Below are 26,891 nucleotides of genomic sequence, written 5' to 3' on the forward strand. Positions count from 1 at the left end.
ATGTTATATTAACAACAATAACAAAAGGGTAATTATAGCATACATCCTACTATTTCCTAGAGCCTAAGACTTTGGTGACTACTATTCCCAAAGTCTTAGGCTCTAGGAAATCCTGGAAAGCAAGGCAGGAGGTCAGCCTTGCAGGGAGGGCAGGGCTGGCTTAGGGCTGGGGGCCTTCCTTCTCAGCCCACACCCAGCAAGGCTCCTGGTAGGAAGTACATGCTCAGTAAATGTTAGTGAAGAAGCCCTGACGTTTCCAAAGCTAAACAGCAAAGAATCCACACACATAACTCATAAAAGTAAACACAATTCAGTAACGTGCAAACACATCCAAACTATCAGTCACGGAAACGAAAGATAAAACAGCAACAAGGAGTGGCCTTACACCCGGTACATTATCAAGAGCTTTAGAAATGTAACCCCCAGTGGTGGTGAAGTTGATATTGAACTAATGATTTAAATAGAACTAGTGGGAATGTAAACTAATGCATCCCACTTGTAAAACAACTTGGCAAAATAAAATGCCATAAAACGTTTAAACACTTTCAATTAGTCTGCTCTAGGAATCTGTCCCATCAAAATAATGAAACATTCAGAAACCAAAGTTACAAAGATAGACATCACACTATTGAGATTAAAACCCCATGTAGAGGGACTTCCCTGGTGGCGCAGTGGTTAAGAATCCGCCTGCCAATGCAGGGGACATGGGTTCGAGCCCTGGTCCAGGAGGGTCCCACATGCCGCGGAGCAACTAAGCCTGCGTGCCATAGCTATTGAGCCTGTGCTCTAGAGCCTGCGAGCCACAACTACTGAAGCCCGCGCGCCTACAGCCCGTGCTCTGCAACAAGAGAAGCCACCGCGATGAGAAGCCCGCGCACTGCAAAGGAGTAGCCCCCGCTCGCGGCAACTGGAGAAAGCCTGTGCGCGGCAACGAAGACCCAACACAGCCAAAAATAAATAAATGAATGATAAATATATTAAAAAATAATAAAAAACCTCACGTGGAACCACGTCCGTGTGCAACGGCAGCGGAACCCTGCGTGCTCGATGCAAATAATAACACATCGCGTCGGACCTAATGTGCTTGTGAAATAACATTATAAGAAACAGATGAACTGATTCATGGATGAACCTTAGAAACACTGTACTAAGTGAAAGGTGCCAGACACAAAGGGCCACACATCGCATGATGGCATCACAGTGTCCAGACAGACACGTTTACAGGGACAAACAGGCGGTAAGTGATTACTGGGACCAGCAGGGAGGGGCGTCGGGGCATGACTACGAACGGGAAGGCGTTTCTTTCTCGGGGAGATGCAAATGCTCTAAACTGAGGTTGTCGTGACGGTTGCACAACTCTGAGAACATACGAAACTTCACTGAATTGTACGCTATAAAAGGATGAATATTATGGTACGTGAAGTTTACCTCAATACGCTGTTATATGAAAAAAGGGTAAAATGCAAATTTTATGCAAATTATGATAACAACTACATAAAATATGCAGGGACTCAGGCCCCAGAGCACACACTCACCCAGCTAGTGACTACTGTAGCCCAACCCCCAGGCCCAGGTCACCCTGGCACACGGAGCAACAGGGCGTAAAGACGCGGATGGGACTTGGGGACACACAGGCGTGTGGCACATGCTCAGACACACAGCCCCATGGGTACCCAAGCGCCCAGTGTGGACAGCAGGAGCCACGGACACACTGCCTGGACCACAGATACCAGGCCCACACGGCACAGACACATCAGCCAGTCCCTGTGTGGAGTCCCACCCGCACGGGCACCTGAGTTTGGGGGTGCTCCCGGCCACGTGGGGTGGGGAGAGGTGGCAACACCCGCTGCAGTGCTGGCCTGGGGCCCTGACCCTGACCCGGGCACCCCCCACCCACCCAGAGTCTAGGGTCTCGGCTGGGTCTTTGTAGCTGCATATGGAACATACTGGCTAGAAGGTCACCCTGCCTTTCAACATCTGTTTTACGATGGGGGGAGGGTCGTCCTCTGCCCTTCCCCCGGCCAAGCTGGAAGCTCCCCCTGAGGCTCCCAATCCATCAAGTCAGCAAAGGGAGCAGAGACGCCCAGGACAGCCTTAGCCTGGACTGCTGACCCCGCACAATTGCTACTGGTGTCCCTCTGACTCTCAAAAACACCTCAGTTTGGGCAACAAATCAGCAAGAAGGACCTGGGGTGCAGGGGCCACCCGACCCCTTGAGATGCTGTGACCCCAGCAGTGGTGGCTCTGGCTCCAAGTCGGCTGAGCTGAGCAGGGCCCCAACCCTGCTGGGGCCCCAGGAGGGACGCATTTCAGTGGTGCCGCTCAGCCTCTTTCAGGGAGCTCAGGCCCTGCCGAGCAGGGGGCTGGGGTGCCATGTCCTCTCCACTCAGACGTGAGCACCCCGGGCTCTGCAGGGCTTGCCTGGGAGGACCTCAGCCCTGGGACACCAGACCCAGGACCCTGGAGCAGGTGGCCGGGGTGTAAGTCCAAGCCTGGGTCTTCCTGGTCACAGGGAAGGCACGGCCTGTCCGGTCCCTCACCTGAGACATGGAGGTGACAGCGTGAGGGTCCCGTGGCTATGGTGACGCTGCTACGAGATGACACTCAGAAGATGTGCTGGCAGCAACAGGACCCACAGCACTCAGTGGCAGGGACAGCAGCACCAGCGTCCTTGGGACTGTTACTATCGTCATCGGGGGTGGGGGGCGGGCTCCATGGGAAGCCAGGAGCACCTGCTCGCCCAGTTCTGGTTCCCGCTGGGCAGGTGCCGAGTCTCCCAGTCAGGCCCAGGGGCCGGGTGCCCACAGCACCCGCCCACGGCCCAGGGAGACACGGGAGCTGAGGGCAGATGCATGGCAGGGGAAGCACCATCTCCAGGAACTGCTTTGTCACTGACTTTCCAGGTGCTGGCTCTTGCCCAGGAGGCTGCTGGCTGTTGCCATGGAGATAGCCTGTGGGTCTCAGCCAAAGATGCCTCAGCCTCCTCCATTCTCCCCACCCCACCCCCCACCCTGGGCTGAGCATGAAGCGCAGGCCCCCTGCACTAGAGGCCCTGAGCCTGCTCCAAACCCCAGAGACACCAGGCAGGGTTGAAGAAGCGCCAGGCGTGGCATGTGCAGGCCGCCATGCCAGAGAACATGACATTCACATCTCATTCAAATAACAACATCATGGGCTGTCTACCGTGTGCCAGGGACTCTCGGAGGTCAGCACCATTAGCCCCATCATACAGAGGAAGAAACTGAGGTTCAGAGAGTACATCCAGGGGTCCAGGCTCACAACCCAAGAAGAGGTGGAGCTGGGACATGGCCCAGTGCCTCGTGCCCCACATGGTTACACACAGTGACACACACTGACTCACGCTGAGGTCAGCCTCACACGCAACAGACATTGTCACAGTCACTGCCCAGAGCACAGGAAAGTCCAGCTACATGTGATCACCCTCCCCAGCCTAAATAGGGCTACAAGACAGGTGGGGACCACACAGAGTGGGCAGAAAGGGTTCCAGGCCACCAGCTTCTTTGGGGCACAGTGGGTGACCATCGTACGGATGCTCTACAGCCCCTCCCTGACCATCACCGCCCCCAATCTGTGCTGGGAAAAAATGGCCCCCAGGTGGACATTGTGCCTTTAGACTGCCTGAAGTGCTCTGTCCAGCTTAAAAGAGGCCTACTACTTTGGTCAAGTGCAGCAAAGCTCCGACCAGTGAGGTCACTGTGACCCAGGACACTCACTCACCGCAGCCATGGAAACCCCAGGAGGAGATGCCTCCAGGTCACCGCCATCAGACCCCTCTTTTTAGGGTCAATTTTACTCCTCCTGCACATCCTGAGGGTCAGGGTAGCTACTGGTTAGGAGCTTGGACTTTGGCTCAGTCTAGCTGGAATCCTTACTGGTTCCTGCAGAACAAATTTCTGAGCTTCCTCAGTCTCCAGTCTGTAAGGTGGGAGTGTTACCCCCTCCCTGCAGTAATGAGGGATCCTGCCAGTGGAGGTCGAGTAGGGAACTGGGACTTCCACCCCATGTAGAAGTCACAAGGCAGAAGACCCCTGCTTCTTATGGGTCAGGATCAGAGACTCAGCTAACACAGGGTTAAATAAGATCCAGAGTCTCAGAAAAACATGTGGAAATGTCCAGGTTTCAATCAAAACTCATGTATCAAAAAGCCAGGAAGATCTCAAACTGAATGAAACAAGACAATCAGTAGATTCCAACACTAAGATAACAGAGATATTAAAATTATCTGACAAAGATTTTGCAGCAGTGATGATAAAATTGCTTCCACAAACAACTGCAAACATGTTTGAAACAAACCAAAAAAATAGAAAGTATCATGAACGATGTAAAGAAGAATCAAATGAAAATTTTATAACTGAAAACTACAATAACCAATATAAAAAGCTAAGAGGATGGGCTTGACAGCAGAAGAGAGGGAACAGAGGAAAGAGTCAATGAACTGAACAGTACAGTATGAACGTGAACGACAGAGAGAAATTAGGCTGAAAGATGGCGGAGGAGCAGTGCGGGGAGGGGAAGTAGAAGAAGAGAAGCGGGGGAGGAGGGAGGCTCAAGGACCTATTGAGTGACTCCCAAACAAAATAAACTCAAAGATATCCACAAAACACATCATCGTCAAACTTCTGAAAACTAAAAACAAAGAAAAAATCTTGATTGTGACAATTAGAAATTTTAATATGGAATAAATTAGGTGATAATGGAATTATTTTCTTAGGAATGATAATGTTATTATAGCTACATAGGCCAGTGCCCTTATTCTTAGACACTAGGGATGATACTTCATAATACCTACAACTTTTAAATGGCACAGCAAAATATATAACACAGAAAGGAAGAAGATTGCAAAATTAATATTTATTGAATTTAGGTGGAGCATATACGTTGTTCATTGTACTACCCAACTATCCTCTGAAAACTTTCATAATAGAAGTGGATATATATATGAATATATATATGAACTATATATGAATATATATATATTCAGAAGAGCCAGAGAAACACATCCCTATAAGGGAAAATAATTCAAAGGACAGTGAATTTCTCATCATAAATCATGGAGATCAGAAGGAAGTAGCACAATATTTTCAAATGCTGAAAGAAAAGAAGTGTGAACCTAGACACCAGTACCCAGCAAAAATATCTTTCGGGAGTGAAGGAGAAATCAGGATATTCTCAGATGAAGAATACTAAGAGAATTGGTCACCAGCAAACCTATTTTCAAAGAGTGACTTTAAAAAGTTCTCTAAATAAAAAGAATATGATGAAAAAAAGGAATCATTGACCATAAGGAAGGAAGAATGGAAAGAATAAAAATAAGGGTAAATATCAATACAATACAGTTTCCTAAATTATGTTTTCTAAGCTATGCTTGTGGTTGAAACAAAAATTATAGCACACTCTGATGCAGTTCTAAATACATGTAGAGGGGCTCCCCTGGTGGTGCAGTGGTTAAGAATCCACCTGCCAATGCAGGGGACACGGGTTCAAGCCCTGGTCCGGGAAGATCCCACATGCCGCAGAGCAACTAAGCCCGTGCGCCACAACTACTGAGCCTGAGCTCTAGAGCCTGCGAGCCACAACTACTGAGCCTGCGTACCACAACTACTGAAGCCCGTGTGCCTAGAGCCCATGCTCCGCAACAAGAGAAGCCACCACAATGAGAAGCCCACACACCGCAACAAAGAGTAGACCCTGCTCGCCGCAACTAGAGAAAGCCTGCGCGCAGCAATGAAAACCCAACGCAGCCAAAAATATAAAATAAATAAATTTTAAAAATAAATAAATACATGTAGAGGAAATACTTAAGATAATCACACTATAAATTGGAGAGGATAATGGGACATAAGTTGCATAAGATTTCTATACTTCACTCAAACTGGTAAAACTATACCAATAGACTGGGATAAATTATGTATATATAATTCAATACCCAGAGCAACCACTAAAAATCCTCTACAAGGATACACTTATAAATACTATAGATAAATCAAAATGGAGTTCTAAAGTACATTCAAATAACCCACAGGAAGGCAGGAAAAAGAAATCAAAGAAATAAGAAACAGAGAGCTCAAACAGAAACAAAAAATAAAATAGTGGACTTAAGCCCTAACAGAGCAATAACTATATTACACGGAAATGGTCTAAATAAACCAAATAAAAGACAGAACTGGCATAATGGATTAACAAACATGACCTAACTATATGCTGTCTATAAGAAACTCACTTCTAATATGATGACGCAGGCAAGTTGAAAGTAAAAAGACAAAAAAAAAGATACATCACGCACATATTAATCAAACAAAAGCTGGAGTGACTACAATAACATTGATAAGTAGACTTCATAGCAAATAAGACTACTAGAGACACAGAGGAACATATAATAATAAAGTCTACCCAGAACACACAGCAACACTAAACATGCACAGGCACACCTGGGATATATTTTAGGTTTCATTCCAGACCCCCACAACAAAATAAGTATCACACTAAAGGAAGTCACATGAATATTCTGGTTCCCAGTGCATACAAAAGCTATGTTTACACTATACTGTAGTCTACTAATTGTACTACAATAGCATTATGTCTAAAAACATGTACATACATTAGTTTTAAAATACTTTACTGCTAAAACACGCTAACCATCATCTGAGCCTTCAACAAGTCATAATCTTTTAGGAGTGTTTGAAGTATTCCAAGAAATAACAAAATGTGTCACAGAGACAAAAAGTGAGCCAATGCTTTTGGAAAAAATGGCGCCAATAGACTTGCTCTATGCAGGGTTGCCACAAGCCTTCAATTTGTGAAAAAACGCATTATCTACAATAAAGTGAAGCTCAATAAATGAGGTGTGCCTGTATGTACTCAACAACAGAGCCACAAAATATGTGAAGCAAAAACCAGTAGAGCTGTAAGGAAAAACAGACAAATGCACAACTATAAATGGAGACCTCAGCACCCACCTTGACAACTGACAGAACAACCAGACAGAAAATCAGCAAGGATTCAGAAGACTTGTTAACACCTTCAACAAACAGGATCTAATCCACATTTATAGAACATGCCACACAAAACAGCAGTGTACATATTCTTGCCAAGTGCCCATGAAACATAAACAAAGACCATATCTTGAGCCTAAAATAAACCTTACCAAATTTAAAATAATCAAAATCATACAGTGTGTTCTCTGACCACATGGGATCAAGCTAGAAATTAATAACAGAAAGATACTGGAACACCTCCAAACACTTGGAAACTAAACAGCACATTTCTAAACAATCTACAGATCAAAGAAAAGTCGAGAGGAAAATTTAAGAACACATGGAGCTGAATTAAACTGAAAATACAACATATTAAAATGTGTGAGACACAGCTAAAGTGTGCTGAGAGGCCAATTTAATATGCCATGCACATACACTAGAAAAGAAGAAACGTCTCAAATCACACATCTAAGCTCTCACCACAAGAACTGAGAAAAAAAAGAGTAAAATACACCCAAAGCAAACAGAATGCAGAAAATAATAAAAATAAGGGCAGAAATAAGTAAAACTGAAAAAAAAATCATTGAAACTAAGAGCTGGTTCTTTGAAAAGATCAATAAAATTGACAAACTTCTAGCAAGACTAACCTAAACCTCTCAAAAGAGAGAGATCAAGAGAGAAGATACAAATTACCAATATAAGAAATGAGACAAGGGCTATCACTACAGACCCTGCAGACATCAAAAGGATAATGAGCGACTACTGTGAACAACTCTACACACATAAATTTGACAATTTAGACTAAATGGACTACGTCCTCAAAAAACACATACTACCACAACTCACTCAACAGGAAATAGATAATTTGAAGATCCCTATAACTATTAAGGAAATTGAATCCATAAGTTTAAAATTCCCTAAAAAGAAATCTCCTGGCCCAGCTGGATTCACTGCAGAATTCTACCAAATATTTAAAGAAGAATTCACAGCATTTTTACACAATGGCTTCCAGAAAATAGAACAGAGAAGGGAACACTTCCAAATCCATTTTTGGAAGCTTATATTATCCTGATATCAAAACCATACAAAGACAGTACCAAAAAAACAAAAACAAAACAAAACAAAGCAAATAAATGACAGACCAATAGCCCTCATGAATACAGATGCAAAAATCCTTAACAAAATATTAGCAAATACAATTCAGCAATATATAAAAAGGAATTATATACCATGACCATGTTTGTTCCAGGAAGTAAGTCTGGTTCAATACTCAAAAATCAATCATTGTAATCCACCATATTAAAAGGCAAAGGAAGAAAAAGTCACATGATCATACCAATGCAGAAAGAGCATTGGATGAAATCTGACACTGACAAGAAGAAATCTGATTCATGACAAAAAAAAACTCAGAAAAAAAAGGAATAGAGGGGAACTGCCTCAATTTAATAAAAAGCATCTACAAAAACCTACAGTAGGGCTTCCCTGGTGGCGCAGTGGTTGAGAGTCCGCCTGCCGATGCAGGGGACACAGGTTCGTGCCCCGGTCCGGGAAGATCCCACATGCCGCGGAGCGGCTGGGCCCGTGAGCCAGGGCTGCTGAGCCTGCGCATCCGGAGCCTGTGCCCCGCAACGGGAGAGGCCACAGCAGTGAGAGGCCCACGTACTGCAAAAAAAAAACAAAAAAAAACCTACAGTAAACATTATACTTAATGGGGAGAGTCTGAATGTTTTCCTCCTAAAACTGGGAACAAGGCAAAGGTGTCCACTCTCATTCAATTTAGTACTAGAAGTCCTGGTCAGTGTAATAAGACAAGAAAAGGAATGAGAAGGGAGACAGATTGGAAAGAAAGTGATAAAGCCATCCCTATTTGCAAATGACATACTTGTCAACATAGACAATTCTAAAGAATCTTAAAAAAAACAAGAAAAATCTCCTGGAACTAATAAGTGCATTCAGCAAGGTTGCAGGATTAGAGATAAATATACAAAAATGTACTGTTTTTCTATATACTAGCAGTGGACATGTGGACACTGAAATTTTAAATATAATACCATTTGTACTCATGCAAAAAGAAAAGAAAAACTTAGATGTAAATCTAACAAAACATGCACAGCTCTTGAATCCTGAAAACTACAAAATACTGATGAAAGAAATCAAATAAGATACTGTAAAACTCTTAGAGGAAAACATAGGAAGGACACTCTTTGACATAAATCACAGCAAGATCTTTTTTGACCCACCTCCCAGAGTAATGGAAAGAAAACCAAACATAAACAAATGGGACCTAATGAAACTTAAAAGCTTTTGCACAGAGAAGGAAACTATAAACAAGACGAAAAGACAACCCTCAGAATGGGAGAAAATATTTGTAAACAAATCAATGGACAAAGGATTAATCTCCAAATATATAAACAGCTCATGCAGCTCAATATTAAAAAAACAAACAACCCAATCAAAAAATGGGCAGAAGATGTAAATAGACATTTCTCCAAAGAAGACATACAGATGGCCAAGAGGCATATGAAAAGATGCTCAACATCACTAATGATTAGAGAAATGCAAATCAAAACTACGATGAGGGGCTTCCCTGGTGGTGCAGTGGTTGAGAGTCCGCCTGCCGATGCAGGGGACACGGGTTCGTGCCCCGGTCCAGGAAGATCCCACATGCAGCGGAGCGGCTGGGCCCGTGAGCCATGGCCGCTGAGCCTGCGTGTCCGGAGCCTGTGCTCCGCAACGGGAGAGGCCACAACAGTGAGAGGCCTGCGTACCGCAAAAAAAAAAAAAACCTACCATGAGGTATCACCTCACACCGGTTATAATGGGCATCAACAGAAAATCTACAAACAGCAAATGCTGGAGAGGGTGTGGAGAAAAGGGAACCCTCTTGCACTGTTTTAGGAATGTAAATTGATACAGCCACTATGGAGAACAGTATGGAGGTTCCTTAAAAAACTAAAAATAGAATTACCGTATGACCCAGCAATCCCACTACTGGGCATATACCCAGAGAAAACCATAATTCAAAAAGACACATGCACCCCAATGTTCATTGCAGCACTATTTACAATAGCCAGGACATGGAAGCAACCTAAATGCCCAAAGACAGAGGAATGGATAAAGATGTGGTACATATATACAATGGAATATTACCTCAGCCATAAAAAGGAATGAAATTGGGTCATTTGTAGAAGCGTGGATGGATCTAGAGACTGTCATACAGAGTGAAGTAAGTTAGAAAGAGAAAAACAAATATCGTATATTAACGCATAGATGTGGAACCTAGAAAAATGGTACAGATGAACTGGTTGCAAGATAGAAATAGAGACACAGATGTAGAGAACAAACGTATGGACACCAAGGGGGGAAAGGAGGGGGGTGGGACGAGTTGGGCGATTGGGATTAACATATATACACGAATATGTATAAAATGGGTGACTAATAAGAACCTGCTGTATAAAAAATAAATAAATAAAATTCAAAAAAAAAAAAGAAATCAAATAAGGTCTACATAAATGGAGAGACATATCATGTCCACAGATTGGAAGACTCAACATAGTAAAGATAACAATTCTCTGCAAATTAACACACAGGTTTTATACAATTCCTGTGAAGATTTTGCCTATACATTGACAAGATTATTCCCAAATTTATATGGAAGCGAAGAAATTAGAATAGCTAAAAGTTTTTTTTTAATTTACTCTTAAACACTTTTTTTTAAAAGGAAGAATAAAGTGGGAGGAATGAGTCTGCCCAATTTTGAGACTTAAATAGTTACAGTAATCAATACAGTGTGAAACTGGTAGAGGGATGGACACACGGATCTATGGAACAGCAGCAGACCCACACAAACATGCTCAGCTGACTTCTGACAGAGATACAAAACACTTTAGTGGAGGAAATACACTGTATAGCCTTTCCAACAAGTGCTGGAACAACTGGATAGCCACACACAGGAAGAAAACAAACAAAAAAGAATCTCAACTTAAGCCTCACTCCTGATACAAAACTAACTCAAAATGGATCCCAGACTTACACATAAAATATAGAATGATAAAACTTTCAGAAAAAAAAAAAATAGGAGAAAATCATCATGACCTAGGGCTGAAAAGAGTTCATAGACCCCAAACCACAAGTCCTATCCATAAAAGGAAAAACTGATAAATTGGACTTCATTAAGATTCAAAACTTTTGCTCTGCAAAAGTCCCTGTTACGAGGATGAAAAAATAAGCTACAGATTGGGAGAAAACTGAATAGTATCTAACAATCCAATTAGAACCTGAGCAGAATACATGAACTGACACTTCCCCAAAATGGAGATACAGATGGCAAATAAGTCCATGAAAAGATGTCCAACATCATTGGCCATTAAGGGAATTCAAATCAAAACCACCATGATGTATCACTGCACACCTATCAAAATAGCTAAAATAAAAAATAGTGACGCCACCAAACTCTTGTGAGGATATGGAGGAACTAGATCACTCATACGTTCCTGGTGGGAACTAAAAAAATGCAAAATGGCACTGCCAGTCTGGATAACACTTTGGCAATTGGTTAAAAAACTAAATATGCAACTGCAATTCGGCCCCATAATTGCACTCCTGGGCATTCATCCCAGAGGAATGGAAACTTATGTTCACACAAAACCTGTGCATGGATGTGCAGAGAGCGGCCTTGTGGGTGATATTTCAAAAACTGGAAACAACCCACATGTCCTCCAACAGGTGAATAGTTAAAGAGACAATGAGCAGTAAAGAGAAACAAGGTATAGACACATGCAACAGTGTGATTCAATCATCCTCAGAGAATCATCCTGAGTGAACAAAGCCGATCCCAAAAGGCACGATTCCATTTACATAATGTTCTTAAAATGACAAAATGATGGACATGGAGACTGGCTTGTGGTTGCCAGGGACTGAGAAGCAGTGAGATCAGAGTAAAGTGGGAGCAGAAACACAAGGGCAACAGGAGAGGGCCCGGTGGGGATGGGGTTTCTGTGTCTTGACTGCGCCGTTGTCGACACCTTAGCTGTGACACTGTGCCGCAGCTTCACAGGACATGAACCTCAGAGCCCTCTCTGCATATTGTGAATCTACAATTAGCTCAAAAGAAGATACTTAGTTTTTTAAAAGGGGATGTTAATAACAGCATCTAGCCCAGGATGGTTGTAGGATGATTACATTAGCAGACCAGCCAGCACGCAGGAAACTTCGTGGAAGAGTCAGCTTCTCTCTTTCATTCTCCCTCCATGTCTCAGGAGCTCACGCTGCCCACCTCCCTCTGCCCACCTGCTCTGGTGCTTTCACCAGAGGGCTCTGCACCCCCACTGCCCACCTCCCAGGCTGGGGACCCAGAGAAGCACAAGGAAGTGCACCACCCCAGGGGTCCTACCCCCTGGAAAGAGCCCCTCATGGAGACCAAGTCCAGGCCATGCGGGCAGGGACAGGGCTGGAGCGGTCTCGCACGTGCCTCTGCTGTGTCCTTGCATCGGTGTGTGTTGCAGGGCTGGCCGGCCTTAGACTGTACCCCAGTGGAAACACTGGGTCCCGGAATTGATCAGGTGATGGGAAGAAGGAAGCTCTTACTCATGCCCGTCCCCTCCCCATCACTGCATCCTCAGAACCCAGGCCCGAGGGAGCACGTGCAGGGCCCACAGGCAGAGGGGGTGGCAGTGCCGGCGGCTCCCTAGGGATTCCCACCCTCAGACCGGAGGCTTCACCATGCCCAGGACACCCCCGGACCTCCCACGGGCTCAGCAGTGCCCCCCGACCCCTGCCGCAGTCCAGGCTGGAGAGGGTCCCAGGGTGGGCAGCAGCCCCGCCTTCAGCCCGTCCTCTGTGCCTGGTGCTGCTGTGTGTTGTCAGGCCTGGGAGGCTGACAACAGACCTGGAGGAGTGAGAAAGGGCCCACGGTCAGCGGAAGGTGAGGCGGGGAGGAAGACACTGGCCCTGCAGACATCTCACCCGGGCCCACAACACGGCAGCCACAGCAGAGCCGGGCCTGGAGCCACACAACCCACCGGGGTCAGTCACGTGGCACCCTGTGCCCATGGGGGCCAGGGCAGGCTCCCTGCTCTCCCAGCTGGATTCCAATCCCACAGTATTTGCTGCACACTGGGAACCGGGACACCGAGGCAATGGGGCCAACGGACGCTCATCAGAGGAGCCTGGGGTCTGAGCACAGCCTATTACGGACTATACTGTGCCCCCACCCCCGCAAATTCCGGTGTGAAGCTCTAACCCCCAGAGGGACTGTATTTGGAGACGGGGCTCTTAGGAGGTAAATGCTTAAACAAGGTCATAAGGATGGGCTTTATAGGATGAATCTAACAGAACACGAAGAGAATCCAGAGACCTCTGCACACACAGAGAAGCAGTCCCGTGAAGACACAGTGGGAAGGCCGCCGCCTGCAGGTAGGAAGAGGGCCTCGCCTAAAGCAACCCTGGGGGCACCTTGATCTCGGGCGTCCAGCCTCCAGACGGTGAGACGGTGAACATCTGCTGTCTCAGCCCCTGACCCCCGTCTGTGGCCCCTGTTACAGCGCCTGAACTAACGCAGTTCTCAGGGCGAACGTCCATCAGCAGGGATGGGTTGTCACGGAGCCAGGCAGTAGGGAAGCCCCTTGGGGTAAGAAGAGGGCAGAGAGGCCCGCCAGGTGGGGAAGCGGGGGTGAGATGAGAGAAGACAGACACACAGCCCATCCCACAGGAAGCAGGGGGCCCAGCCGCGCACACGGGCTCTTTCTCTCCGGGAGGGGCTGTAATGTTGGGGGCTCTGAGAGTGGCCCCCCCGGGGGGAGGCTGAGACCCAGAGAAAGAGGGGCACAGTGGGGCAGCAGCGAGGCGGCTGGCTGCGTGAGCGACAGGACACCCAGGGGCCTGTGACAGGTGACCTGCGGGACCTGCGCGCTCCAGGTCAGTGTGAGTGCAGGTGGGCTGCAGGCGGTGGGGAGGCCCCAGGTGGACATGAGGCCTGGCCTGCCCATCCCGAGAAGGACCTGCTCTCCCGTCCGCTTCCCCAGGCCAGGGACTGGCTTTGGCTCCAGGCCTAGTAACCCAAGGAGACATTAGCAACTATTCTCACCTCCAGGTGAATCTGCAGCTCTGGGATCAGCAGTGTGAAGTGGGGGTGAGGGGAGCCGCCTGGGGCTGAGCAGGAAGACAGCGCCCAGACAGCTGCAGGTGTACCCACCACCCAGGGGCGAACGCTCCTGCCCTCCACAGGCATGAACTTGACCTCCTGTGACCTCTGCAGGTGCACCAGGCACAGGATACATGGATAGGTGAGCAGTTGCCCCGGGCCACCTCTCAGAGGCACTCGGGGCTTGGCATCCTGTGGGCACCAGGCGGCGGCAGCCCCAGGGGGCCCAGCACCCAGGACCAGAGCCGGCAGCGTGGCACAGCTCAGCTGAGCTCCGGGTCTGAGGCCGGGCAGCCTGCACTCCCTGTCCTGCCAGGATTCCCAGGCCCTTGGAGCTGGGCGGAGGGGCCTCTCCCTCAGCACATGGTGGGGGGTCTGCAGGCAGCGGCCAGGAGGGGCCTGGCTCCGGCTCCCCACACCCCCACCCCGGAGAGTGACAAGAGCCCTAAATCAGAGGAAGATGGGGGAGGAGGAACAGGAGGGCAGAGGCACAAGCAGGGGAGTAAGCTGCTCCTCCAGAAACACCCAGCGGCAAGCGTGAGGACGGAGGCTGGGATCCCACCCGACCCGCCCGCCTCGGGGGTCACACAGCCCAGCACGGGGCCCCGGGCCTGTCCCCAGGGACTACAGGCCCCGTGGGCGGCCAGTGTCAGGAGGCAGGCACCTGGGGGCCGGGCACAGGGTGCCTCCACCCAACTCCGACCCGGACACACAGCACAGGAGGCCTGCAGAGCCCTGGGGCCAGGCCTGCTCTGAATCATCAGTGATGCCTCGGGGATGCTGCCTGGAGCATAATAAGGGGGACCGGACCGCTTCCTTCTGCCGCTCCAGGGGCCACTTGTCAGAACTCAGGCCCCTCCTGTGTCCCAACCGTTTCCAGCCTCAGGTGGGGATGGAAGAGAAAGTCCAGCAAACCCCCAACCTGACCAGGCATCACAGACACCGCCTGCAGGACCACAGTCAGACCGGACGCAGGAGGGGCCCACGTGCAGTGGCTCCAGCCCTGAACGTGAGCTCTAGTGCCCACGCTCGGCCACGCACTGGGATCAGCCCACGTCCAGACCCACTGCTGCCGGTCACTCAGACACGGTGTCCCTAGTCACCTCAAACCTGGACACAGCGTCACCCACGGCAAGGCACGGCGTCCCTGGCTGCCACACGTGCACACAGGGTCACTGCGCACCTTGGCCCGTACCTGCTGCCCCTCCTCACGCAGGGCAGTGTCCTCCGCGGCCTGGCCTCCCCAGAGGCCAGGGCTCTCCCGCGCCCTCTGACCAACTTCGCGTCCACACCCGGTGCAAACGCCTCTCCCTAGGCGGCGCCAGCCCGCTGGCCTTCCGCCTTCCGCTTCCCAAAGGACGCCCAGGCCAGGGAGGGAGGACCCTGAGCTCTAATTACATGTCCTGGAAAGAAATCCCGGTTTAATTTGGAGTGAAATGAGAGGCTGTGGTTGAAAATGTCCCCTTGGGGAGTCACCTGTCTGAGCTGGGACACGTTTCTCTGCTGTCCCCGAGGAAAGCTCCAGGCTGGGGCTGGGGCTGTGACGGGGGCAGGGACACCCATGGCCTCGGGATTCTGGGGCCCTCTGCCAGCGCAGAGAGGTCCCCGGGGTCTGAGGGGACCCTGTTGCTGCCCCTACTCCCAGCTGCAATCAACCTCTCAGGACCGTAGCGTGGGCTGGGGGCTGCTGACGGGATGGCGAGGGCGGAGGTGGTGACGTGGGGACACACCAGCTACAGACAGGCTGGGGACGTGGGTGCCACACTCGGGGGTGCCAGCGGGTTTCCTGAGGACAATCAACCAGACCAGTGCTTCCTGCAGGTCCACCCCAGTCCGAGCCCCATCACCTCCCTGGGGCACTGCTCCCCCACCAGGACCGGCCCCTGCACCCGGAGCCCCCCAGCAGGCCCCGCGGCCTCCCCGCATCCTCACCCTCTGCAACCCCCCCACCAGGCTCAGGACACCTCTGCTCAAGGTCCTCCTTAGGGACCTTCCCTGACCCCCGTGAAGGGGAACTTCACCCCCACCCCGCCCCGGCCTCCTGCTTCACCGCCCTGCGTGGCAGGAGCTGTGCGTTGCCTGTGTCCCCAGGAGATGCAAGCTCCACATCCACCGCCGTGTCCCCAGCAACCAGAGCATTTGACAAATACCTTCCACACGAACGAACGAGTGGATGGACAGCCAGCCAGATGGTCAATGCGCGGAGGAGGGAAGGCGACTAGAGACGGGGCCGAGGAGAAGGTGAGAGGCCGAGGCAGGTGAAGGTGCTCCGCGCTCCCTCTCTCTCCCCGTCGCCCCATCTCACTCCACCTGCTTCCCACTCCACGCCTCAGCTGACAGCCGGCTTCCGGGTTCAGTGGAAACGCAGACGTCAGGGGACGGCTCCTGCCCCAGCCCTTCTTGCTCATCGGACAACCCAGCGCGCACACTCAGCTCACCCTCCGGTTTCCTGCTGTTACAGAGAGATGAGCGTGGACTCCAGGATGCTGGACCCTAGCTTCCCTCATCCACCCAGGACATCACTCCAGCGCCCTGGCTGCATCGCCGCTAGCCCCTGCCTCCCGGTCCTGGCCCGTCTGCACACAGGCTCCGGCCCCCACCTAATAAAACCCTCTGCCCCGCCCCTCCCTCCTGCCACTGCCCAGTCCTCTGCCGGCTTTGCTGTAAAACTCCCTCAAAGGTGGAAGAGCTGCCCCAGGTGCTCACCACGGACCCTGCCCATTCCCGTGGGGCCTTCCCCTGCAAGCCCTCGGGAGAACCCCTCACCTGCACGGCGCCCACCGCTGCACTCAGCCGTCCATGCTCCCCTCGCTCCTGCCCGAGGAGAGCACACTTCTCCTTCCTCAACACCGTCCCCACCCACCTCACTGGCCAGTCCCAAAGCATCAACTCTGGGGTCCCAGGGCTCAGTCATGGGCAGCTTCTCCTCCAAACTCCCCATCCCCTGGGGATCCTGTCTGGTCTCAGGCTCTGAAGGCCATGGATACACCTGTGTCCTGGTATTGACACCGCCAGCCAAGACCTCTCCCCAAATATCTAGATGGCTCATCCCCTCACATCCTTCAAAATTCACCTCACTACGGAGTCTTCTCTGACCACCCGACACTGAGCAACAGCCTCCCAGTCCACACCCTGTTCTCCTTAACCCCCGTCCTACATGGGAAGATGAATGAAGCACGGTGGTGTCACAGAACGAGTGGTCTCCACGGCACACCTGCCCCCAGGCACCGTGATGTGGCCGTGACCTGCCCTTGCCGACCCTCTGTGCACCGAGAGGACACAGAGTGGGGCAGGGAGACCGGGTCCCCCAGAAACGCAGCCCACAGGGCAGGGGCCTGGGGGTCCTGTTCACTGCTGTGTCCTCAGCACCGGGCAAAGGCTCACTGAATCTGAATAAATGAGTGATCAAGGGATGCTGAGTGGGCGGGGCAGTGCCAGGCGAGGGCAGCTCAAGGAGCTGGAGACGCGTGGACAGGATGGAGGACAGAGGGCGGCAGGCAGGAGCCCCTCAGCTGCTCCGTGGCCAGGACTAGACGCTGTGCCCCTGCAACGCCAAGAGCGCACCCAGGCGCAGTCTACAGGTGAGTATGTGAGGTGAAGAGGCTTCCCTGATGCAGGGAGGGGCCCTCGTTCCATCAGGGCCCTCCCACAACCTGCGTGCCAGCCTCAGAAGTAGAAGGGAGCCCAGTTGGCCTCTGGGGACAAGTCAGCACCAGGGCCTCCCCGGCCAGAGCCCTTCCCCTCCCCACCACGGGCCTCCGGCCCTCTGAGCACCAATTAAGTCAACCCTAATTAAAAACAACAAAGTAGGGAACTTCCCTGGTGGCACAGTGGCTAAGAATCCGCCTGCCGGGCTTCCCTGGTGGCGCAGTGGTTGAGAGTCCACCTGCCGATGCAGGGGACACGGGTTCGTGCCCCAGTACGGAAGGATCCCACATGTCATGGAGTGGCTGGGCCCATGAGCCATGGCCACTGAGCCTGCGCGTCCGGAGCCTGTGCTCCGCAATGGGAGAGGCCACAGCAGTGACAGGCCCGCGTACCGGGAAAAAAAAAAAAAAAAATCCGCCTGCCAATGCAGAGGACCCTGGTTCGAGCCCTGGTCCGGGAAGATCCCACATGCCGCGGAGCAACTAAGCCCGTGCGCCACAACTACTGAAGCCCTCATGCCTAGAGCCCGTGCTCCGCAACAAGAGAAGCCACTGCAATGAGAAGCCCGCGCACTGCAAAGAAGAGTAGCCCCCGCTCGCCGCAACTAGAGAAAGCCCGTGTGCAGCAATGAAGACCCAACGCAGCCAAAAATAAACAAATTAATTAATTAATTTTTTAAAAAGGGACCGAGAAATAACGTCCCGCCCCTGCCATGGCTACCCACAGGGACCTCAGCTCAGGAGGGCTTAGAGTTAGGAGTTCTTCCCCAGGTTCCCTGGGGCAAGCACTCACCCCAAAATGGACCAGGGCCTCCCTCCATCACACACCACACACACATACACATGCACATACATACAGGTGCACACACATGCACAGACGCACATGCGCACGCATACATGAGTACACACACAGGTCACGAGTCCCTGGGTGCTGCAAGCAGGAGCAACAGAGCAGCTCCCGCACGTGACTCTGGGACATAGATCACCCCCGCCATCTGGGGGCTCCCCTCCCAACCCAGCGCCACCCCTGGGGACAAGGTGCAGAGAGAGGGAGCCTGGAAACCACTGGTGCCAACTCCCAGCGAGAGGAGAGACTCCAGGACCCGGATGAGAGACACAGAACAGGCAGAAAGAGACAGAGACAGAGGAAGAATGAGAGAGAAAAAGCAAAAAGACACGGAGATACAGAGACGTCGAGAGGCAAAGAAATACCGAGAAGGCAAAGAAGAGATAAAGGGTCAGTGAGGCAGAGAAGGTTAGAAATGGGGAGACAAAGACCAAGAGAGTAAGACAAGGAGACAGGGAGGGAGGGAAAGGAGACAGAAACAAGGCTGGCGGGCTAGGAGAGAGGCCCACGGGAAGAAAAGACAGAGGCAAGGAGAGGTAGGAAAGACGAGGTGGAGAAACAGACGGACTGAGGTCGGGATCTCCAAGTCTGGGCTGGGGGCAGAGTTAAGGTGTCGGGACCCTTGGGATCCCCCTGCTGGGGCTCCCAGGAAAGTGAGCCCATCCTATTCTCTCTTGTGCCCCAGACAGTGTGGTCAATGGCAAGAGAGCACAGCCACCTTGGAGGTCCCTCCTGGCCCTCACAGGGGGACGCGGCTCCCTGGACCTGGAACCAGGACATGCTTGTTGGAAGACCCAGGGGTCCTGCCCAGGCCTCGGTGCAGGCTCCTGCCTCCCCGCCCTGCTCCCAGCAGTCCAAACCCTCAGCTCCATGGACAGCATCCCCAGAGGCAGGGTCCCACCACCCCGCCCAGCTCCCCGCTGGCCCAAGCACAGAGCACCCCAGCTTCAATAGCCCATTAATTCAGCAGATGCTCCCTGACCCTCCTGGGGGCCCTACCAGAGCTAGGCTCTGGGGACACCCTGAAAAATAAGATGCCATTCTTATCCTCAGGGACTCACATCTAGAGGGAAAGAGAGATGTGAACAGCCAGCGACTCTCCTCGACAGCACGCACGGTGCCCACTGGACTGTGGGAGCACCCTGCCCTCCGAGGGGCCGTGTCCACCACCAGATCCCCACCAGCAACATCGGTTGGACCTCAGAGGGCTTTCTGTAAAAGCCCCCGCTGCCACCGCCACCGAGGGCAGCAGGCGGGTGTGGACGGCGCACACCATACCACAGAACCGCGCGGCTCCCAGCGGAAGGCTCCCCACTCCCTTCCCTTCTCCATCATTAGGAAAAATGAAAGGAAAACAGCAAGTTGCCCAGAAAGCCTATTATATCCGATTTCAGTGGCACCCATCCCACCAGAGCCGGTGACAGGCTGGTGCCACAGGTGCAAAGACAGAAAGGGAAGCTGAGGCACAAGGCCCACCAGCCCCTCCGTCACCTCCAGGGAGAGACCCTCTGAAGGCGAGGCCACCTCGACTCTGGCCCATGCCGGGCATGCTGCAGGCACCTCTGGGGCCAAGCCACCAGCAGTTCGAGCAGACAGAGGGGCAGGCCCCCCCCACGATGGGGAGGGTGAGGGGGGCCTCATGCGGGAGCCCAGAGGCCATGTAGCCAAGTCTGTTCGTCCGCACATGCAGCACAGGACAGAGACCTGGCCACAGCCTCCTGTCCCTTGGAAGGAGTGTTCTGGGCCACAGTGGGGCTCCGAGCCTCCCTGGGACCACAAGGTCCCAGAAAGCGTGGCTGCAGTCTGCCGGGGCGGGGCCTCTGGGACCTGAGCTGTGCAAACAGGTCCTGTGGAGCGAACACCCAGGCGCTCAGCCCCAACCCCAGCCGAGAGCCAGAGCAACAGCAGCTCAGCCCCAGCCTCAGCCTACTGGCCAGAGGAACAGGGCAGAGGCCCTGAATACCCATCAGGCAGATGGAAACACTATGGCCCCGAAGGCTGGGGCCTCCATGATGAAGAGCAGGGCATTCTACCCGCTCTCCAACGCAGCCCAGCCCAAGTCGACTTTCTGGATCTCCTGGGTTGTTCGGAAACCACAAGCTGGCAATTGTTAGGGTCCGTCTGAGAAGGAAAGTGGGTGGCAGACACACTGATTAAGCACCTTCCTGGAACCAGAAACTGTGACAACACACCGGCGCAGCCTCATCCAAGCACAGCTCCAGGAAGCAGTGTCCGAGAACGCTTCAGCAGGAGACTCAAACGCACAAACGTGCCCCGCAGATCACGGGGCGACAGAGGCAAGGTTGGAGCCCAGGATTTACAGAATAAGGCTCAGAGCCCTCCCCTGCCCTGGTAACCTGCCCACGGCACCGGCAGCTCTGTAAGCAAGCTTCACCCGAGGACGGAGCACCGTCGACGGCCCCTCAGCCAAGATCACAGCCCAGGCACCTCCTGGGGAGAAACAATGCCCGTCCCACCAGCACCCACCCCGTGAGGACCACCCCAAAGCCGGGGCCTCCAGCGTGCCCGCCCCCGCCCCTCACAGAGGGCACCCCGGGCCCAGCACCCACCCCGTGAGGACCACCACGAAGTCCATGACGTTCCAGCCATTCCGCAGGTAGGAGCCCTTGTGCAGGACGAAGCCCAGCGCAACGATCTTGATCCCGGCCTCGAAACAGAAGATGCCAATGAAGTATGGCTCCGTGTCGTCCTGAGGAGAAGCGCAGAGCAAGGTCACCACCGCCTGGGGCGTGGCAGGCGAGGAAACACCCCACCACCCACAGACTCGGCTCTTGCATCACGGGCCTGTTTGACCTCTGTCGAGGTCCCCTAACAGGGCAGGTGGCCCTGTCCCCGCGGCCAGGGACACCCAATCACAATAGGAAGGGGGGGCTCCCACCCCGGAAGCCCTGCAGCAGGGGAAGCTATAACAACAATAACAATACTGGGGGGCTTCCCACCATCACTGAGACAATCCTCGTTGTAACACCCCACGTTCATGAAGCACTATTATCATCCCCATCCTAGAGGAAACTGAGGCACAGAGAGGTCAGGAACTGGGCCGGAGACGCACAGCTTGCCAGAGGCAGAGACAAATCCTAACCCAGAGGTGACTTGGGTCTGATCCTGAGCTCGAACCGCTACGGGGACAACGGTCCAACTCCCTAGAGGACAGCCCAGGACCCACGCATTCCTTCAACACACACCTTCTGCATAATCAAAACATGCACATCTTGGTGGGAGCAAGCATGGCCGTGCCTCAGGGAGCCTCTGGAGGGCGAGGCATCCAGCTGGGCGAAAAGGAAAGGAATTCCAGGTGGAGGGAACAGTGTGAGCAAAAGGATGGGGACGGGACAGGGCAGGGCCGACACGGGCCGGGCCCCCTGGTGGCGAGCACGGTGGGGACGAGCTGCGTGGACTCAGGGAGAAGACACACACAGACGGTGTGGAGAGTGACCAGGGGCATCACACACTTGGGAAGGGTGGCAGACAGAGCCTCTGTGCAGGTGACCCCGCAAGCTGGACCAAGGGGACACGGGGAGGGTCAGCATGAGAAACAGCCTGAGTGCAGACCACGGACACAAAAGTGGACAAAGGGGCAGCGGGAAGGTCCTGCCCTCAGGACTATGGGAGCCACAGGAGGACTTGTTCTCCGAAGGCTGCTCTGCCAGGAAGGGGTCGAGCCTCAGGGGCCAGGGACCAGCCTCCCGGGGCTGCAGGGGAGGGGAGGGCCAGACTGGTTCCCTGTGGGTGTTGCCAGTTCCCACTCAGGACCAGCGGCCTGAGCCCTCCTCCCCGGAGAAGCCTGGCCCTCCAGGGCTCTCCCTCTGACCTGGCGAACCCTCAGCCTGGCGTCCATGGTGGCCCAGTTCTCCTACTGCCCTGATGCTGACTCACGAAGGACCATTCCCCGGAGGCTTCTGGTCTGGTTTAGTCGGAGGGTCCCCTCTCCCCGAGAGAAGAGGCTGCCCTGGGTTAACAGCTGGGCCCCAGCAAACAGATGTTCACAGAAGCCTCTGGATACACAGAAGGAGAGCAAGCCAGCGCCAGGAGACAGGACAGGGCCCCTCCCCAGACCTTCCCTCACAGGTCTTCCCCCAGCCCCACCCTTGATCACACTTGGCTGAGGGCTGGCTCAGGGCAGGGGTGAGACTGCAAGCCCAGGGCTCCAGCTGAAGGCCACTCAGGAAGTTGATGGGTGTATGGGAAGCGGAGCCCCCAGAGACAGGGAGCTGTGGAGGCCCCACCCCAGGCCAGGCTGCCCCTGCGCCACACGGCCCCCTCCCAGCCTCTGGCAGCAGCACCAGCCTCCAGACCTGAGCCCTGGGGCCACAGGGTGCCTGCTCTCCAGGCCCGCCGTGTCCGGCCTCCCATCCATCTCAGGGGCCTCCAGGCCGCCAGGGGGGCACATTCTGCTTATTCTCCCAACAGCTCAGCCCCCAACTCCTTCAAGTGTACCCATCACCACAAAGCAAACCCTCCCTCACCTGTGAGGCAGGAGCTCAGACGTGGCTGGACACACGGCTGGCCTACTCAAGCCTGCTGCCGGAGCCTGGCTGCTTGCACACTGGCCTCCCTGCCCCCCGCACCCCTCCCCAGGGCCTGTTTCCCTCTGGCCCCACCCGTGCTGGACTTCCTTAGGGATGTGACCACGCCCTGTGGCCTGGCGTTCAAGGCTCCCTGCCAGAAACCCCAGTTCCCTCTCACTTTCACCCTCTTCTCCGGCCTCCAGAGTGGACGCCCACCACCAAGCATGTGGCAGGCAAGGGGCCCACAACACCAGCAGGAACCTGGGGCCCAAAGAAGGCGAGGGACCCTGTTGGGCTTCACACCTGGGCAAGAGTCGCGCAGAGGGACCCCAGCCCACTCCGCCCGGCTGTGCTGCGCTTCGCACTCCTCCTCCCGCGAGCCCCACGGCAGAAACCCCTCCTGGCCGTCCTTGCGCCTGGAGAAACAACTGCCCCGTGATCCCCCGTCTCCTGGCTGACCACCAGGCTGTCACTCCCCTGCCTTCTGGTGGTGACCCCCAACTGAGAGCACCCCCAGGGCAGCCTTACTCTGTCTCCCCTTCCCCACCCCTTGCCTGGAGTCCAAGGCCTACGCAGTGCACTGAACAGGCCCTGTTTCATCAACGCTTCTCTCCACTGAAGTCAGGGAAGGAGCTTGGACAGAACCAGTCACTTGCCAGGGTGTGGAGGAGAGGGATCAGCCTCTGGCGGCCCGGTGCCCCTAGAAGTGTCTCCTCCTCGGGGACCTCAGGACCTCCAGCAGCTCTCCAACCAGGCCCCAGGCTCCCTCTCCAATCCCCGCGGCTGCTCTTCCTTCTCTCTGCTCTGAAGCTCAGTCTCTCAGGCCCCTGGGAGCCCACATCAAGCCCAGGCAAAGGGGCCAGGGCAGCAGGGGTGGCTGGGGCTAGGGGACATAACCTCACCCTTGAAATGGGGCTCACCTCCTCAAGCAGCACCCTTCCCCCTGCCGCAGCACCTCCAGACACCCTGACCTGGCATCCTGGCTCCCGTGGGTTCTGTACTCCAACAGGGGAAACCACAGGGGTCTGGGGAGCTCCGGGCAAGAGTGGGTGGAAGCGATATTCGGGGCATTTGGGAAGAAAGGCTGGGAAGGAGTGCTTCCCACGGGAAGTGGCGGGCCACAGGTAAGGGATTCCAAGCAGAGCCAGGGGAGACAGCTCTGGAGGAGAGGCTGACGGTCCCGAGACCAAGGGCTGCACCCGGGGGCCGAAGACTATTACAGCCCTGCAGGGAAGGGTGGGCAGCTAGCCCCCCCGCACTCCCGGAGCCTGACCCTCCTCAACCTGGGCCATTATGAATGCCCTTCCCACACCCCAGCTTTAGCTCTTAGTCTCTTAGTCCGTGTGGACTGGACAGGTGTAGGGGTGGCGAGTGGCACACTGGGCAGAGCAGCTGCTGGCTAAAATGGCCCCTCTCGAGCCATCCTTCCCCAGCAGGGGCTGAGCTGGCTATCCCACTCTCCTGGCCCTTCAGGGAAGTGCCAGCTGCCCGGGTTCTATCCTTTTCCTCCACTGAAGGTGGGGGAACTGCCCAGACTACACTGCCCGAGGAAGCTGCGCCCAGTCACGGATCCTTAAAGGGTCGTGGAATCAGACAAGCTGCCGCCACCCCACGCCCCGCCCTCAGGCCGGCCGCCACCGCACTCACCAGCCGCTCAGACATGGGCGTCTTGTCTCCGTCGGGGAGGTGCTGCTCCAGTGCCAGCACGATACAGTTGGCGATGATGGTGGCCAGAATCATGTACTCAAACGGAGTGCGTGGGTTAAGGACTGGCCGGGAGGCGCCAAAGAGGAGAGGCGAGGAGGCCAAGGCCGACAGCGCGCAGTGCAGCAGCCGGGGCCAGGCCGCCTCCGGAAGGGCTGAGAATGACCGGGTCCGGAGTCCACCCCGCCCTTCCCGCCCTCATCCTCGGGGCCGCCGCGAGGGACGCCTCCGCAGTCGCGGCCACCAGCCCCTCAGCACGTCCCCGCGGCCGTCAGCACCGCGGACAGCGCCTCCGCCGCGGCTCCGCCCGGCTCCCGCGCCCCGAGGGAGGGGGCTGCGGGCCCCCAGCGCGCGGCTGGAGGAAGGACCCCGCGCAGGCGCACACTCCCCCCTAAAGACACACGCAGCCACATGTACCTACACAGGCACGTGAGCATACATGTACCGAGAGTCCCGAACGCACGCACGCGCAGCACCGGGTTCATGCTATGCCCGCACACACGCAGGCACCTGCAGCCAGGCGCGCACACGGGCTCGCGTCCCTCGGGTGCTCACACCTACACAGACACCGATTCGCCCTCGGGTGCCCTCCAGGCTGGCCGCGAGCTCTGCGCCCGGACCGTGGAAGCGAAGGGACGAGCCCAGGGGCAGGGGGCTCCGCCCAGCGTCCACCCCGCTCCCGCGGCCGCTGCCACCACGACCACACACACACACACACACACACACACACACAAACACACACAAACACGCACGCACACGCTGCGCGCGGAGGGGGCCCGGAATCCGCCCCGCCCCCTCCTCGCCGAGCCGACCCGATGCACCTCTCCCCAGGGCGCACCCTCCTCCAGCCCCGGAAAAGATGGCCACTGGGCGCCGCACGCGACCGGCCCCCGCCCCGGCCCCCAGCCCAGGCCGCCCCTCCCAGACCCGGCGAGGCGCGGACGCCCGACGCCGCACCCGTGGCCGTCCCTGCGACCTCGGGCGGCCCCCGGTCCCCGCCCGGCCCGGCCCCCGGCAGGATATGGCCACTCGGTGATGCGCTTGGCGTATTTGCGGACGACGTTGTCCTCGCTGAAAACGAAGAGCGAGCGGTTGACGGTGAAGCAGTTCTGCTTGACCGGGATGGGGTTGTACAGCGCCATGGTCCGCGCGCGCTGGGCGATCGACTGCTTGTAGAGGACCCGCTGGCCCGGCTGCAGACCCCCAGGGCCCGGGCCGCCCACCCCGCCGGCCCCGCCGCCCCGGGTCCGCTCCCCGCCGCCGGCGCCCCCATAGCGGCCGCCCAGCTCGTCCCCGAAACGGACCATGGCTCCCAGGCGCTGCGCGCATCCCCCGGCCCGGCGGCCCCGCGGAGATGGGAGGGCGCGGGGCGCGCCTGGCGCTCGTAGCGGAGCAGCCGCGGAGCCGCCGGACCCACACGGGACCTCGCCCGGCCGACCGCCGCCGCACCCGACAGTGCCGCCCGCACCACGCCCTATAAGGGGCCGGTCACGTGGCAGTGCCCGACCAATCCGCGCCCGCCCCGCCCCCAGCTGGCCGCCCCCGCCCCGTCCCCCTGCCGGGTCCGGCCGCCAGCCCTGGGGGCTGCGCCTCGGCCCTCAGGTCCTCCTGGGCTGCGCCCGGGCTGGGCGGCAGCGGTGCGCGTGCGCCCTCCGCGCGTCCCGCCTCGCGCCCGGCCGGCCGCTGGCCAGATGCTGAACTGGGAGGCTCAGGCCAGGAGCTGGGCGGGGCTGGGAGTCCTCGACGGCTTGCTGAGCGGCACAAACGAACCCCTCCTTCCCCCCAGGAGGCATCACCAGCTGCGAGACGCTGTAGCCCAAAGCGGGGAGGGTGAGGCCCCTAGTTCCCCACGTTTCTTTCCACACCTCACTCCTCCCAGCGGCCACATCGCCCACTCCCCTCCCCCTCGCTGCGGACACCGGCCTCTTCCAAGAAGATGTTGGCTCCTGGCCCTCTCCTGCCATCCTTTCGGGGTCTTCGACATCAGTATAGAGGATGCTTTCAACTCCCTGGTCTTGGGTTTTCACG

At 54.9% G+C, this 26,891-nt stretch overlaps 1 protein-coding gene across 1 annotated transcript in view; it reads right to left on the reverse strand.

Annotated features, from left to right (window-relative positions):
• CACNA1B (calcium voltage-gated channel subunit alpha1 B) overlaps positions 1-26,323 on the reverse strand; it is a 196,512-nt gene extending 170,189 nt beyond the window's left edge. Inside the window, exons 1-3 of the mRNA XM_082628592.1 lie at positions 25,885-26,323; positions 24,807-24,928; positions 21,201-21,340 (exon numbers count right to left, since the gene is read on the reverse strand). Coding sequence (XP_082484718.1) covers positions 21,201-21,340; positions 24,807-24,928; positions 25,885-26,170 — 548 coding nt within the window. The 5' untranslated portion in view covers positions 26,171-26,323. The remainder of the gene's footprint in view (positions 1-21,200; positions 21,341-24,806; positions 24,929-25,884) is intronic.
• Positions 26,324-26,891: the final 568 nt, after the last annotated feature.

The sequence above is a fragment of the Mesoplodon mirus genome, assembly GCF_964341445.2.
Source record: "Mesoplodon mirus genome assembly, chromosome: 1".
In the NCBI taxonomy this organism is placed as follows: Eukaryota; Metazoa; Chordata; class Mammalia; order Artiodactyla; family Ziphiidae; genus Mesoplodon; species Mesoplodon mirus.